This window comes from Nothoprocta perdicaria, unplaced genomic scaffold, assembly GCF_003342845.1.
Source record: "Nothoprocta perdicaria isolate Ctin4 unplaced genomic scaffold, notPer1 scaffold_71, whole genome shotgun sequence".
Taxonomy (NCBI): domain Eukaryota; kingdom Metazoa; phylum Chordata; class Aves; order Tinamiformes; family Tinamidae; genus Nothoprocta; species Nothoprocta perdicaria.
The window spans coordinates 2,749,398-2,763,966 of record NW_020455988.1 but is presented as its reverse complement, the minus strand read 5'-3'; the positions used below and the strand labels follow the sequence as shown (position 1 = coordinate 2,763,966).

The following is a 14,569-nucleotide window of genomic DNA, read 5'->3' as shown; positions in this document are numbered from 1 at the left end:
ATTTGGYGAGGGTCCCCCCCACCATTTACCTTGTTGATGTTTACAAGCAGCACAATGCTGCCTTCTCCAGGCTGAAGCTTCACACTGAACGTTTGCTGCGTTTGCAGTTTGGGGATGCTCACTGTCACAAGACCCGAAATCTGCTTGGAACTGACTACATCAAATATAGACTCAATCTGAAGACTCCACTGCTGAGCACTCTTATCTAAATTAAGGGAGAGAGAAAACAATAATTTATGAATTTACATACATATACATACCTATTAATTAACATGATCACTCATCAAAGAAATGATTCAAAACCCTTAGTTTAAATTAAACAGTTTTAAGACTGCATTTGACTCAGACCTATGAAGTTATTCTTCACTGCTTAGCACACTTACTATCTGTGTTTACATCTACTAACTCAGGAAACAACTACATGGTGTGATGGATACTTTATAGCTCATTTTTGACTCAAGGTCTTTTCCAACTTGAAATATTCTATGATTTTCTCTCTTCCCCCTCGCCCCTGCAAGTTGAAGAACACGAAACACTATCATTAGGAAGGGTATTTTTCCCCACCAGCTCCCACAGACATTACATTTTCTTTTAGTCAGCATCCACATGAACATGGTCCTCTTTGGGAAAGATTGTAATCACAGGGCAGTACAATCACTTTTGTCTATGAAACAAAAACAGTATTAACRGAAAACTAGCCCAATTCATTCTGGAGTCACTAGACAAAATGAATGGAGTTATGCTGGGGATGAATTGGGCCCATTGTGTCTAGACTTGACAGGCTGCATCTTTGTGCCCCTTCTACCGCCAAAGCGTGGTAGAAGAAACACATTAATGACTTGCCCAAGATCTCACCACAGTTGCCTCACAGAATCTTCTCCTTTACAAAACAACTTACTGATTAAAGCAATTCAAGGTCAAGGATTTCATGATTAATGCTCAAATTTCCCATTAAGTTTAGCCATTATATTATCTATCTACAAGCATAGCCTAGCTAATCTTCTAATTTAAGTACTTACTTTCCTTGCTTTCTCTTTATATATTTTAGTTCTCACAAAAGAGAAAATTCCTTGCAAAAGCAAAGAATTACATTTAGCCTTTGAAGGTTAAACTACATCCAATGTTACCCGGAGAGGACTGATTTTTAGAAATATTGAAAAGGTTAGCCCCTTATCTCAGCTCAGGCATTACAGCACATTTTATGCCCCCTCCAAGAAATCCCAGCCTACTCCTGAACTGCTTGAAATGCAGACCCTACGCACAGAGTCAGGAACAGTGAATCCTTTACAGATTTAGTGGGCAAAAGGCTGTGACACAAACACTGAAGACCAACATAAGCGCAGTTCAAATGTAAGTTTTTCACTGACTCCTTATTTTTTCAGTGTTTTGTGTTTGAATGTTAATAAGCTCTGGTTCCAAGCACTGCATGGCAAACCAAGGGGATTTGCACTTTGCTTATACAGAGAGCAACGCTTCACCTACCAGAAGGTGGAGTTGTGGGAATAAGGGAGGGACCAAAAAACATTTTTACTATAATTGAGTTGTAGGCAGCACATCGAGTTCATGCTGGGGCTTTCCATGGAAATTCCAGTCATGTTAATTTTAGCTAAGATCTGCAGCTATTTCAGGAAGCTTTAAAAGCATCCAGGGAACGACGTCTTCCTCTTTTATTCATACACAACTCTATTCCCAAAGGGTGAAATTCAACCCAGTGCAGAGGACACACGTGCCAATGTTCGCTCTGCTGAAGATTGGGCTCAAAATGTGGCAAAAGCAAGCACGCGAGTGGTCTAATAGAGGGCACATTACAGAGAGTTTCAACAAAAAATTGCCTATTTTTATTTTTGCTTGGCTGCAAGATCAGAAGGACAAAGGAGACTAATATTAAAAAGCCCACAGCAGGGGAAGAAACTGGTTAGGTAAGTCAAGGAGCARGAATGCAAAGAGGCTGTCCTCTTGTATTGCAGACTTAACAAATTATTCTTGCATAGTCTGGCTGCACTTCTGTCTCAGACTTCATGTTGAGTCCTGAAAACTCAGGGCTCTTGAAACTCTGCTCACAATGTATTTGTTTTTCCAGCAAATGACTAAATTCTCCTAACAATTTTGCCTTTGTTTTCAGTGGAGATGAGACAAGAGAGAGACATATTTATTGGGAGTCCTCGTGAAAACTCATGCCAGTAAAATATAAAAATAATAAAAATRTCTTAAGCAGAAGAACAAGGGCAAACCTAAGTTATACCACAATTAAATTTATAAAGTTGTTCTGGGTTCTTCAAGAGAAAAAAAATAATTAACAATTCCCATCACCACTGCTTATACTGAAGCACTGTCTCAAGACCTAAACGGGTGTGTTGTGTTGTGGTAAGCACTATATATACAGTTGTAAAAACACAATATCTTTCCTAAATGGAAGTTAATTGAGCCTAACAATAAAACAGACTGTATTCCAAGGGTGAAACAACAATAAAAAAAATATGTATATAGCTTACCAAAGAAGGGAGTCAAAGTGAAGTAAATCAAGTGGTAATGGTTATAGGCCTCGATCCTAACGTCTTTCCAAATTCCTTGAGTGGGAAAAGAAGGGCCCCAGTCCCAGCTAAAGGAACATTGCTCCTGCAATACAGAATGATATTACAGTTGCCCAGTTTTCACAAAGGAATCTCTGCTGTTTCAGAAGTAAAAATGATTTGCTATGTAGAAACAAAATAATGCCATTGACTCAAAGCAAGATGCTTTTTTTTCCCCTCCTAATTTCTACCAATTCAAGATAGCCTACTGTTTTTTTTCTATTGCTCCTTCACTAAAACTCAGCTGACACATATATTAAAAATACAAATTTGTATGAAATATTCATACCTATCAGAATTCAATATTAATTTATCTTCAATTTATTATCTTCAATATAAAGAAGAMGACAAAAAATTAGGCAGGTTACTCTCAGATTAACTCTGAATTATTTTAGCTTTAAAGACAGTACTTAATTCTATACCAAAAAGACAAAATAAGCAGCAAACTGACTGTTACAAATACTAATCACAATTAAAAATATATATCAAATTAAAAATCAAAGGGACCTCTGAAATGTTTTACTCTGTAAATTTTGCAGTAACATTACGGATTAGTACAAGGAAAGAGATGTATGTATTTGTTGGGTGCATTTCTGTAGTTCAGTCATATACAGAGTTTCTTCCTTTTTATGTTTCCCCCATACAAAAGCAAAGGGAACAAATCAATGGCTAAGAAAAAGCTTAGGTCTGGTTCTAACATTAGAATAACCAACAGAAGCTGATCAGAGCAGCCCCTACATTGCCTCCCATTTAGTTGTTTTTTAAACCAGGTCAGACTTGCAGCTAACAAGCTCCCTTGAAGACATCTATGCAGCTGCCCTCCACACTTCACACAGCCCCAGCCCCCAAAGCAAACACAACAGATCCCCTTGAAGTCTTGTACAGTGACCTACAGTTCTAAATTTAGCAACTAATAACTTACAATCTAGGCATACTAATTTTGGCAAACCACATTGCACAAATCTGGCCTATCCCTTGCCTCCTTGCAGTCAGCAGGCCTGCTTGCCTATCAAGTTGCAAAAGAACCTTCCAGGAAGCAAGCACTGCACCTATTTCAAGTGTAAGAACAAGGACAATACATTCTTAGAAAACAACCCAGATTGGAAATAACTTTCCCTTTATAAAAAAATAATCATTAATAATATTGCACAGACTATCAGAAATAATATGTCACGAGAAAAATACACGTGTAGCATTAAATTACATAACTAGTGAAAGGCTTGTATTTGACCCCAAATTTTTACTACGACTTAYGTGCTTGCTGCATTTAATACTGAACTTCAGATGTGTAAATAGCTCTCCACTACTTTAAGCTTGTAAGCTCCTAGCTTACTTTAGAAATGYCCAGGCCAATTTGTTTACTTTTGAATGTACCATCTCTGCTGTTGTCACCTCTGCTTCGTACRAAAAATGTTTTTGGATATATTTGAAGCAGCTTCCTTGCAGTCAATCAGTTCCTCTGAGGTAAAGAATTAAGACACTTTCTTACAGGTTTAAAAGTAAGGCTCAGTAAAGAATAAAAATCATTCCTGGCCATTTTTGTTTTATAAATAAGACTACAGCTGTTCAAGTGCCATCTTCCTTTCAAGCTTCTCCCTGTCCTGATTTCTAAGAAATATGGTGGAGACAGCAAATGGATTCAGAACTGAACAACTCTCTAAAATGCAGTAGAAATAAAAGCATCATGTAGTAATAAAGACAGCACACTAATCCTGAAGAATGCTTCCAAGCTACACAAAATCTACCCCTCTTAATAAAATCTAAAGGAAATTAGATTTAGTGTTGTATTAAAAGGATTCTAGTCATTTTTGAGGAGGCTTCAAATGACTTTCTTAAAAAGACCAAAACTCACTTAGCAAAAAAGGCATGCAAATGGTGACAAACACAAAGAGAGAAAAAAAAAAAAAAAAAAAAAAGAAAAAGAAATTTTCAATAAGGTCACCGATCCACTGCTTCCAATTGCTGCAAAGATTGCAAAAATAAGTGAGATGCTACACAAATGATACCCTACATAGACTTACTTTTAACAGCAGTGAAGCAATGTTAATTCAGAGTTTCCAAGCTTTACTCATTGTATATTACACTGTTTCTTTTACTGAATGTGTACTTGTAAATCACCCTTTTAACAACACAACATCGTAATAAGACGAGAATAGGCCCTCTGTTAGGTAACACTCCTCAGGACACGCCAGAGCTGCCGAGCATAAACAGCACGGCACACGAGCAATGGCAGAAACTCACAAAGCTACTTGGCTGAGATTTTTTTGTCTTGGCAATACCCTCTGGTATTTCTAACAGTGACCTCTGCTGCCAATACACATTGCTAAACCTGCCCAGTGCATCAAAATACACATTACACATTTCCCTCTGCTATCCTGCTTTCCTAGCAGCAAGTCTTCTTGCTGACACTTTGACAAATACAGGCTCTTAAACATTCTTATCACCTAGATATCCTTCGCCTGACCTTGTTGTGCATCTTACATTAGCAGCATGCTGGATTACAGGTTTCTTGGAGGGGCATCAGAAGAGAGTTGGAATGAAAAGTATGTTCAACTAGTAACAGTGACATTGCAGGTTTCAGAATACATCTGTAAGAACAGCACATRATGACTTCTTTCCAAGTCTCAAGCAAGAGAGAAACAATTCTGCCCCTACCTTTCTGATGAAATTAGCGTGGCACTCTCCTTTCTGCACAGGTGGAGGGCACGCCGGGGGGACTCTGTATCCCTTGTGGCATCTGCTCTGCTCTGCTGCGTATGAAATGGCTGATAAGAAACGGACTTCAACAAAATTGACCTCCTTAATAATGCGGGTAATATCAAAGCTCTAGGTCAAGAAAAGAAAACAAAGTCATTACAGCTCTGGTATTTATTTATGAAATCTATAATCACTGAAACTGGATTTTAATACCATACAGATATTATTCAAAAGCATTTGAACTTCAGCCTCATCAGGCTCAGGTCTGGGAGGAAAGCAAAAAGAGATCTCTTAAAATGAACAAGAAAAGATCATGTACACAAAGACTGTGATATGAGAAGATTTCTGGGCAAAGCACTTTGCCCACTCTGAGCCTCCACCACAGGCTGCAGCTCTTTGCTTGCACACGGAACTGCTTTAACGATGGGAATGGCAGCAGATACTTCACCTTTCTTCCTCACACAGAACTCATCTGAATCTTTAGAAACATATTTTGTTCCCATTCAGAAAGCGGCCAGCTATCACAGAGGCTGGAGCTGCCTTTTCCAAAAGTGCTGCAAACGCGTATTCCACGCTCCCTGCATTCCGATCCCTAAAATGCATAGATACATTTTCCATGTCGGCACCAAACAAAGCATTTGGGAGCTTCCTCACTGACTCACAAGATCTCCTCAGTGCAACTGTGTGGAGGGATGAATGTTTGGGTTTTCCTGTGCTATCAGGACAATGGAGTTCCAATGGCTAATACCCATTTCTTCTCTAAACTGCTAATTCATGACAGTCTAAGTCTTAGCACTTGTCCTACCTTGGGAACACCCTTCTAGCATTATTCTGCTACAGTAGATATCACCTCTGCWAGAGACAACAGAAAACTGCCAAGTAAACAACATCCTCAACAGGAGCCTTCACAGAAACTTTCCTGAAGAGGCACTTATGTGGAACGAGAGAACAATATAGGTGCCTGGATCAGAGCAAGCCCAGACTCATCTAATACATTGAACTCTGGCTCTGGTTCTGCRCTAATGGCCATTTCATGAACTGTTACAATCTGACATGAAATGAAGTTGCAGAAATAAGGGTTTAAAAAAAAAAAAAAAAAAAACCACAACACTCTACTACACTATTCTACAGAGCCTGCCACTGCAAACTTTAAATAGCTTTCAAATATTAAGTAGTTGTTATTCCATGAGAACTGAATGAAATTTCCTATTTCACAAATAGCAAAACTAAGTCAGAGAGAACCTAAGTGACTTGTCTTAGGTCACATAGACCCAGGTGTCAGAATCCAGGTCACTCATCTCTGTTGGGCTGTCAGGCATATCTGCAGTGAAACCTACTGGAGTGGTTAAATATCAGGCATAAGGAAACCAGATTTCTTTTGCGACTAGGTTACTCACCTGACAAATAGAAGACAGTCCACCTTTAACTCTTCCTTTATGGGCTTCTTAGGAGAAAAGCAGGGATTTCCCCTTCTACCAGTACGCAGAATCATTTTAAATATTAAAGCTATAAAATTGGTTTCTCGAGACCATTCTACAATGAATACTCTCATGTTGACATAGGCTAAACCCAAAGACACCAGACAACATTATTAAAATCCCAACATTAAAATTTAAAACCCTATATAAGAAAAAAAGCAYGATAACCTGTATGAAGGCTTTGCTCCACATACTTTTTCATTTCAATATTCATATGCAAACCATTCTAATACCTATTAGTAAGCAGATTTAGAGCTAGTATAACAGATTTAGGGTTATGTTTGCTTGGATCTGTGACAGATCCCAAGAAGCAAGACTTACATTATTAGATGAACTGATCCTTTTGCATTGGTCCTCTTACTAAGAAGAACAACACTCCTGGAAAGCTAAATACACTGTGCTTTCCAGCAGCTAGTTACCTGACTACTTACACACTTCTCAGGTCAACACTTCCTAAATGCTAGTACCTATTCTCATGTCCACTTAAACAAACTCAAAGTCTCTGGCACAAAAAGGCTTTGACAGAAAAACAGGAGTACCTTCAGAAATAAATGTATTACTTACATATCTGTTGAACATGTTGTCTGTTCTGCCAATAGTGATATTGTTGATCAGTATTTCTGCTACTGTATCCACTCCCTCAAAAACCAAATTCACTTTTTGCCACTTTCTACAGAAGATGACATATGTGTAAAATTGTTAAAAGTATCTGGAGTTAACAATACAGGGAAAACATAATACACATCCCTGTTATCTTCAGCAGCGATCATCTCAATGATCTCCAAAATGTTTGACTTTGTGTAGCTACGTAACTTTTTTAAATAGTTAAGTGAAGATGACACCTGAAATGGCTCTTGTCTGCAACAAAACATGTTCACATAGCCACCAGCTATCAGATGGGCTAGCTTTCAATTAATTTAATTATTACTCTCAGCCTGAAACTCATAAATCATTTTTCAAAGGGAAAAAAATGGGAAAAAAACAACTGCTATACTGTCTTTTAGCATATTAGCATACTAAAAGATAGCATGCTGTCTTTTAGCATATACTGTTTTTACAGCTGCATATTTTTGTCTATTTTATTACACACAGAAGTATTTTGGGCTGATGCATAAACAAGCAATTCTGCATGCAAGATGTCACATAATCATTTTAGACACTTATTGCTTACCTGACATCAAAAGGAGTTTTGAATGTCCTGCTGTAAGTCCAGTTATCCAGCGAGATCCATCTGTACATCACATCATTAAATCTATAGTATGGATCCTAATTAAAAATAAAAAAGTTACAACATTTATTTAGTAATAGTTTTACTAAATAAAATGCTTCGTAACATTCATTAGAGGAATCTGTTCTTTCAGATAGTCTGCAAATGCAAAAAAAAAAATTCTTCTTTTACTCAGTTCTGGTAGTCTTTTTTTTTTTTTTTTGGCCTCTGAGGCAATATGTGAAATACGAGTTTTAGTAATATTTGGCTGTAACTAGGTTGAAAACAGGTCGAATCCTGTTTCTTGTAATCATTCATACTTAAAACGGCAGTAGGAGGATTTGTTTTTATGTAAGAAATGATGAGGCTGGAAATAAAAAAAATCAAGACAAAAATAAAAAATATTTGATGGGAGGGATGGAAATATGATCACCCTCACAATGATGGTGAAAGTAAWAGAACTCTAAGGAGCACAGAAACAGACTTTTAGACTGCTAGGGATAGCAGTAAACAAATCTCTACTGTTCAAAATAATAGCAATCACTCCTATTGATTCTTGTCAATGGTCTTGATTCGGTCAGATCAAAAGAAAGCGCTGCAATTAGAGGGTGGCAGGGAGGAAGAGGAGAAAGAGAAGGAACACAGTTTGGTTTGCTGTGTGCAATTAAATGACTTCATTTTAGAATAACACCAGGTTCGCAAGCTCTTGGTTTCAAGCTGTATTTATTATCCTGTTCTGGGTCACGCTGTTCCTCACCTAGGCTGARCAGATGAGGTATGTGGACCTGACAAGCCTTGCACCTCACCCATGGGCAGACGAAAGAAAGGTACTGTGTTACAGCTGCCTGTCTGGCAGCTCCAATTGCAGGTAGCTGGGTCAGTGACTGAAAGCTCAGCTCACAGACAAGCTGCCTTCTCAAACCAAGACCAATCTCTTATGGACTATGAGACTCAACCACAGTCAATAAAAGGGAACAGAGCTGCATTAAGATTCTCTTTGATAGGTGTTTCCTGCAGTACCAGTACAGCTAACTACCTGCTCTGGATATCCAAACTAAACTCTGAAGAAAATTCGCTCGGCTGTTTCATTTGCCTTGCTGAAGATCAATTTTTATCCTTGCTCCAGAATTCAATATAAATACTAAAAAGAGTTTTGAATTTGAACTCCTCTGAAAGACACTGTTGTACACCGCATATCTGTTTTTACCACTACTAGGGTCAGCCTCTGTAATATACACACAAACCTGTTTACTGAGTTGAGCAAAATTATAACACTTAAAAGACTGTTCTCAGCAGCCTAATCTCTTCTGGAGTCCCAAAGCAATATAAGTGTTATTCCTAAAGCCTCTACGGAGGGAAACTTGTAGCATTCCTCTATGCCGCCTTCTTTCAATCAAATTTCTTATCACAAGGGAATATGAACCAAGAAGGAAAGCTCTTGTCACTTCAGCAAAACTGTGACCTTGCAGATATGGGACATCCACGTTGGCAACACGATGTTCTCTCCAGAAGCTAAGCCATTGTGAGCTTACCAGAACCATTACTGCTTCAAAAGTTTTCGTATTACCACTTTTACATGCAAAATGCTTGAGGAATACACCTTAAAAAGTACATTTAGAACATCTGCTTTGCTTTAACGTTCTGTTTATTTTAGGCTATATTCTGGAAAATGTCCGTGTTAAATTGCAATTGTTGTCACTTGGATACGAGGAATAATTAACAAAAGCATGAGAAGCAAGCTATAAAAGCACTACCATTACCATGCTGTAAAGTCAAGAAACACTTGGTTGGCGGTCAAACAACCAACACCAGATTCTCATCAGAGATCAATACCTTTTGTAGAAAAATCATTTCTCCCTGAAAGTCTGAAAACTAAGATGTGCATGGAAAAAAGATCTGATAAAAAGAACACCACGCTGCTTCTCTTGCAGCTGAGAGAAATATAAGGATGCTTCATGAGAGGCAGAGATTGCATCATCCAACTGTCCCTTATAGGCTTGTACAAACAGGGCTGCTTGTTTAAATCRACTCAGCCAGTACAGCAGGTTCTTCTTCCTGACAGAGCTTTCATCTGTAATAGTGTCAAGTCCTCAACTTTTAAGAAATGCATTGACTGCTAAGATATATGTCACAGAAGATACTAAATACCAATATTCATAGAGTTGTATGAAAACACGAGTTCCAAGGGGGTATTTCCTCACAGGCCTCAAATATGAAAATTCTGAGAATGGAAACTCACAGCTCTGTGTACCTTTATACCAAACTTGTGGCTTACTGATACCATTGCTATTTAAAACAGCTTATACAACACACAGAAAAGTCATTTAATGCTAACACTGGTTAGTGATATCACAGATGTTTCTAGCAGTGGAGTTAAGCATGTGGAAATGCTCCAGCAATTTTCTAAAGACAGATAAGTGGTTAAAAAAAAATGCTTACAACAGTGTTTTAAGAATGGGAAAACATGCTCCAATAGCGTTGTAAAATTACTTACCCCACCACACTACTACTATTAACTTTGTTTTGAGTGTTGTAAAATGTATCTATAGAAGTCAGTGCTTGGACTTAAACTGAAATTCATCCCACATGAAATCAGCTGACATTAAAATTAAAGGTTTATTTCAGAAAAAAATGGAGACACACACACAAAAAAGACAGACCTTAAAACTCTTACAGACCCTGTGAGAACCTGATACACAATGGGAAATGCACTGCTCACGTATTAAACATACCTGACATTCATCATCTCACTGTGTTTATTGGGATGGAGCACTGAAGGGGTGGAGTTCGCTATGGTAATTTTTAGATGCAGCCCAACAYGACAGCCTTGGACTTTGCCCTAAAATTTGGGGAACAATTCCGGACTACTCAGTCTCTTTGTTTGTCTGGTCTCCGCTCCAAGCTTCAGTGTCATCAGCAGCAGCAAATAACTTGCTAAGATGAAGCAAATCCACCCTTACCTACAGAGGATCAAAAGGAAACATTCCTGGTTCTGATAACAGGACACTAGCAGGACTTCAGAGGAGCAGTGGTGGTATGAAACTGCAGGCACAGCCAAAAGGCTAGATATAAACTCCTCGTTGCAATGATCTGAAGGGGCTGTTTGAAGTGCCATGGCCATTCGTAAGAGACTCCCTTAGTCAGGAAAGGGATGAGACGCCAACACATGGGAAGCGAGGCCCAAAGGCAGCTTTGCCAGCATATCCAGTCTGACACAGCAGCAGCCTTGCATCCCTGGCATCTAGCTGATACAGTCTCTACTTAAACTTATCCAAATCCCCACACTCCTTGTCTTCTCATAGGCTACAACATTTACACCCTCTTCAGTAAGCCCTGCTTCACATATTTACAGTTTGAAGTGAAGCTGAACCAGCCGCAGTGATGAATGGTCGTATTCTTTGAATGCTGGTTTAGGAATCACATCCTCAAATGATTCATTTTCAGCACTTGCTCCAACAAGGTAGCTAACTGAATGTCACCTTAGGCTCTACATGAGCTACAGCTTAGCACTGAGCCAAGCTCTAGAGAGGAGTAAAGCTGAAACACAGATACTAGTATAATTAACAAAATATTAATACACTTTTCTTGATTTTCTTTCTATACTCTGCTATATGGAAAAGGCAACCATAATTTTGTCCATTTTAACTTAACAACATTCAAAAAGAACACCTAAACTTGAGTGCTCTTTAAAGTTACTCAAAAAGTTACTCAAGTGACTCAAGTTACTCAGGCTTTTGAATGTTTCTGTGTTTTTTTTCACACAACTCAGCAAAGTACATATATGTAACAAAACTGTATATTTGTATTGATAAACAACTTTCATTAACAAAATGCTACATAACCTGTTAGAATCAATGGCAATAACTGCAACTGTTACTTGTCTTTCTCTGGAAAACCACAACTACGACAAAGAATCAGAAAACATGCAACAACGTATGTTAAGCAAATGCAGAATAAGTTATTAAAAATAAGTGCTACTTTTCAGAGCTGCAGAAATGCAACTTGAGACACATAAGCCTGTCTTCTAATATGCTTGCATAGACAAATATAGAGGTAGGACTATAACCACGGTAACCTTCAGTGTCAAGTGCATGCCCTGTGTTGCATACCAGACACGTTCTCTGATACGCCAGAGAATGGCATTATCCAACCCCTATATTCGCACACCCCCCACCATAGTTCTTTATAAATCAAAGTGACAGCTAATAATACAAAACACCCTTTCTATATGAATGCAAATGGCCGACAGATGAGAAAATCAGTTACAGTAGTCATATTCATCTGATCTCTAATTGTATGGGAGTCACCTGCCAGCAGGAACAGCACCATGCAGTACTTGGACAGTGCCTGCCTGGTGACCATTATTTCTAGCACAGAAATACAACGTACAAGCTACATGCTGATATATCTTGCTTATCACAACAGTATCTAAAAACGGGCTGACAATTTACCCTAAAATAACCTTAAACAGAACTGTTTCTGCTAATTTTTTTTTTCCCAGAGATTTAGTTCCAGCTATAGCTTTGTTGCAAGTTTGCAAAATGTGTGCACTTTTGCACAAACTTTGTACTAAACCTATTCAAACCTAAGTTTGTTGAAGTGTATTTCTGGTTACTGGTTACATGTAAATAACAATAAAAGCTACTGAACCTCAACGAAATACTAAGGTATCCCAGCTGAGCACACATTCTGATACTATTTCCTACCCTTAGAGCTTTTATCGTATTTAATCCAGCATTTGAATTGTCTTTCTTGAACACAAGAAAAACACAATATTTCTGTAGGAAGCTCAGAAGCAAAATATGCTGTATATTTGCAAAAAGATGTGTTCATCCAAAGTATATTTAATAAGTCAAAGAGTAAAGGCATCTCTGGGAAGAATGCTAAGAGCATCTAGAGAGAAAAAGTAACAAACTCTCAGTGTCAGAAAGATTCCTTTTAATCCACATGCCCAGTGTGCACAGCAGATTAAGTACAGCTACAGGTAGGCAATTACAAGCATTCTTGGGCAAAATCAGTTTGTGCAGGACACATATGGCTGAAGTCCATACCTGTATTCACATGTTCAAATGTCCACAAAAAACATCATATTTAACTAGCCCAGCAGCCCTTTACCTATCTATCACCAAGACCTGTGCTGCCGGCCTGCAGGCAGATGAAGCTTTGGCTGATGAAGTAACTATGCACACACAGCCTTGGGATGCTGCCCAGGCACATGAGAGTTCACAATCACAATCTCATTCCCAAATGCCATACTGCTGTTTAAAATGACTAAAATTACATAGCAACTGTAGCTGTTATAGCAATGCAGTTAAATCACAGTTTCTCACTTCACAGGAGTGCTTAAACRCGAGTCTTTCATTACGTCATTACCTTGCATGCAAAAGTCAGTGCTCTAGTCACAGTTTCCCCTGAAATTATTCACGGTTTTTACAGCAACACCTCATAGCACCAGCAAACATTAGAGATGTCTGACCTCTACACACTTTTGCACAGGAGAAACAGGCATAACCCTAGTCGTGGACTTACCATACATACTCTACCTGTCCACTGCCTTTTTTGCCTTGTTGCAAAAACCTCTTCCAACAACTCCATTGCACACATCAAAAAAATCCTGCAAATCATCACAGCAATGTTGAAGCAACAGCTAGTAAGGGCTCTACTTGATACCCTTTTGGTTTATTTACTTTTTTCATTATTGACTATTTTTTTAATCTGGTCGTTTTATCATGTGTTATTAGCAGTGGGCTTCGCAGTGTGCGTCACAATACAGTAAGGATAAAAGCAGCCTGCTCCAAGTGAGGTCACGCCATCCATTCAGCTCCCTAGCTTTAGTCAGAGCAGAGGAGGAGTACAATCAGAAGAATAAAAAAGATTTTTTTTTTTTTTAATACTGTACAAGAAATACAAGATTGAGCCTGTGGTTAATCTGGTACTATAGGTACACATGACATCCTTGAACAACATGTGACACTATCTCACACACAACAATTCTGATAACTCAGTTACGCTTCCCCTACTCAGCTTTCTTCCCCTTTCCAAGTGTGCATTTAACGGCGGCTTCCTGCACTCTTCCTTTATAAAAGGTATCTTAAATAAATGATGACCCAGACAGCACCAAGCAGTTCAGGCAACAAGAGTTTTTCCCAATGTCACCGACTGCACCAAGGACTTCGCTACACATCTACGAAAGTAATGTGGGCCTTCTTTCACAGAGAGCAGCCACCATATCTTCATAAATCAAGGTAGCAAGTATAACAGTTAAAATCTTATATTTAAAACAAAAAAAAAAAAAGACAAAAAAAACTTTTGAAAACCACTGTGGGAGACAACTCTCTCACAGCTGGCAGATTGACTCGTGGTTGAGTACACGATCATTTGGAAAAGCGGCAGCAGGGCACAAATCAACCCCCGGGGTTGTGGTTGCACATAAGTGCCCGAAACCCCTCGATTTGGGGCCAAGCGCCGGGAGTGGAGAGCGGGGGACGAGCCCTTGGCGGCCGCGGGCCGGCTGGGTGCCGTACCTGGATGAGGCCGGCGCGGCGCAGGGCGCTGTGGACGCAGCCCGGCACGTCGCCCCGCAGCGCCACGGAGCCGTTCGCGCTGCGCAGCCGCCA

At 39.0% G+C, this 14,569-nt stretch overlaps 1 protein-coding gene across 3 annotated transcripts in view; it reads right to left on the bottom strand.

Annotated features, from left to right (window-relative positions):
* MANBA (mannosidase beta) overlaps nt 1-14,569 on the bottom strand; it is a 47,788-nt gene extending 33,219 nt beyond the window's left edge. Inside the window, exons 1-6 of one of the 3 annotated variants that reach the window (XM_026050911.1) lie at nt 14,477-14,569; nt 7,917-8,011; nt 7,310-7,415; nt 5,226-5,396; nt 2,493-2,616; nt 30-205 (exon numbers count right to left, since the gene is read on the bottom strand). In XM_026050911.1, the coding sequence (XP_025906696.1) occupies nt 30-205; nt 2,493-2,616; nt 5,226-5,396; nt 7,310-7,415; nt 7,917-7,984 (645 nt within the window). In that variant the 5' untranslated portion in view covers nt 7,985-8,011; nt 14,477-14,569. Of the gene's footprint in view, nt 1-29; nt 206-2,492; nt 2,617-5,225; nt 5,397-7,309; nt 7,416-7,916; nt 8,012-14,476 lie in introns of those variants that run through there. The other 2 variants (XM_026050909.1, XM_026050910.1) reach the window with 2 other exon arrangements.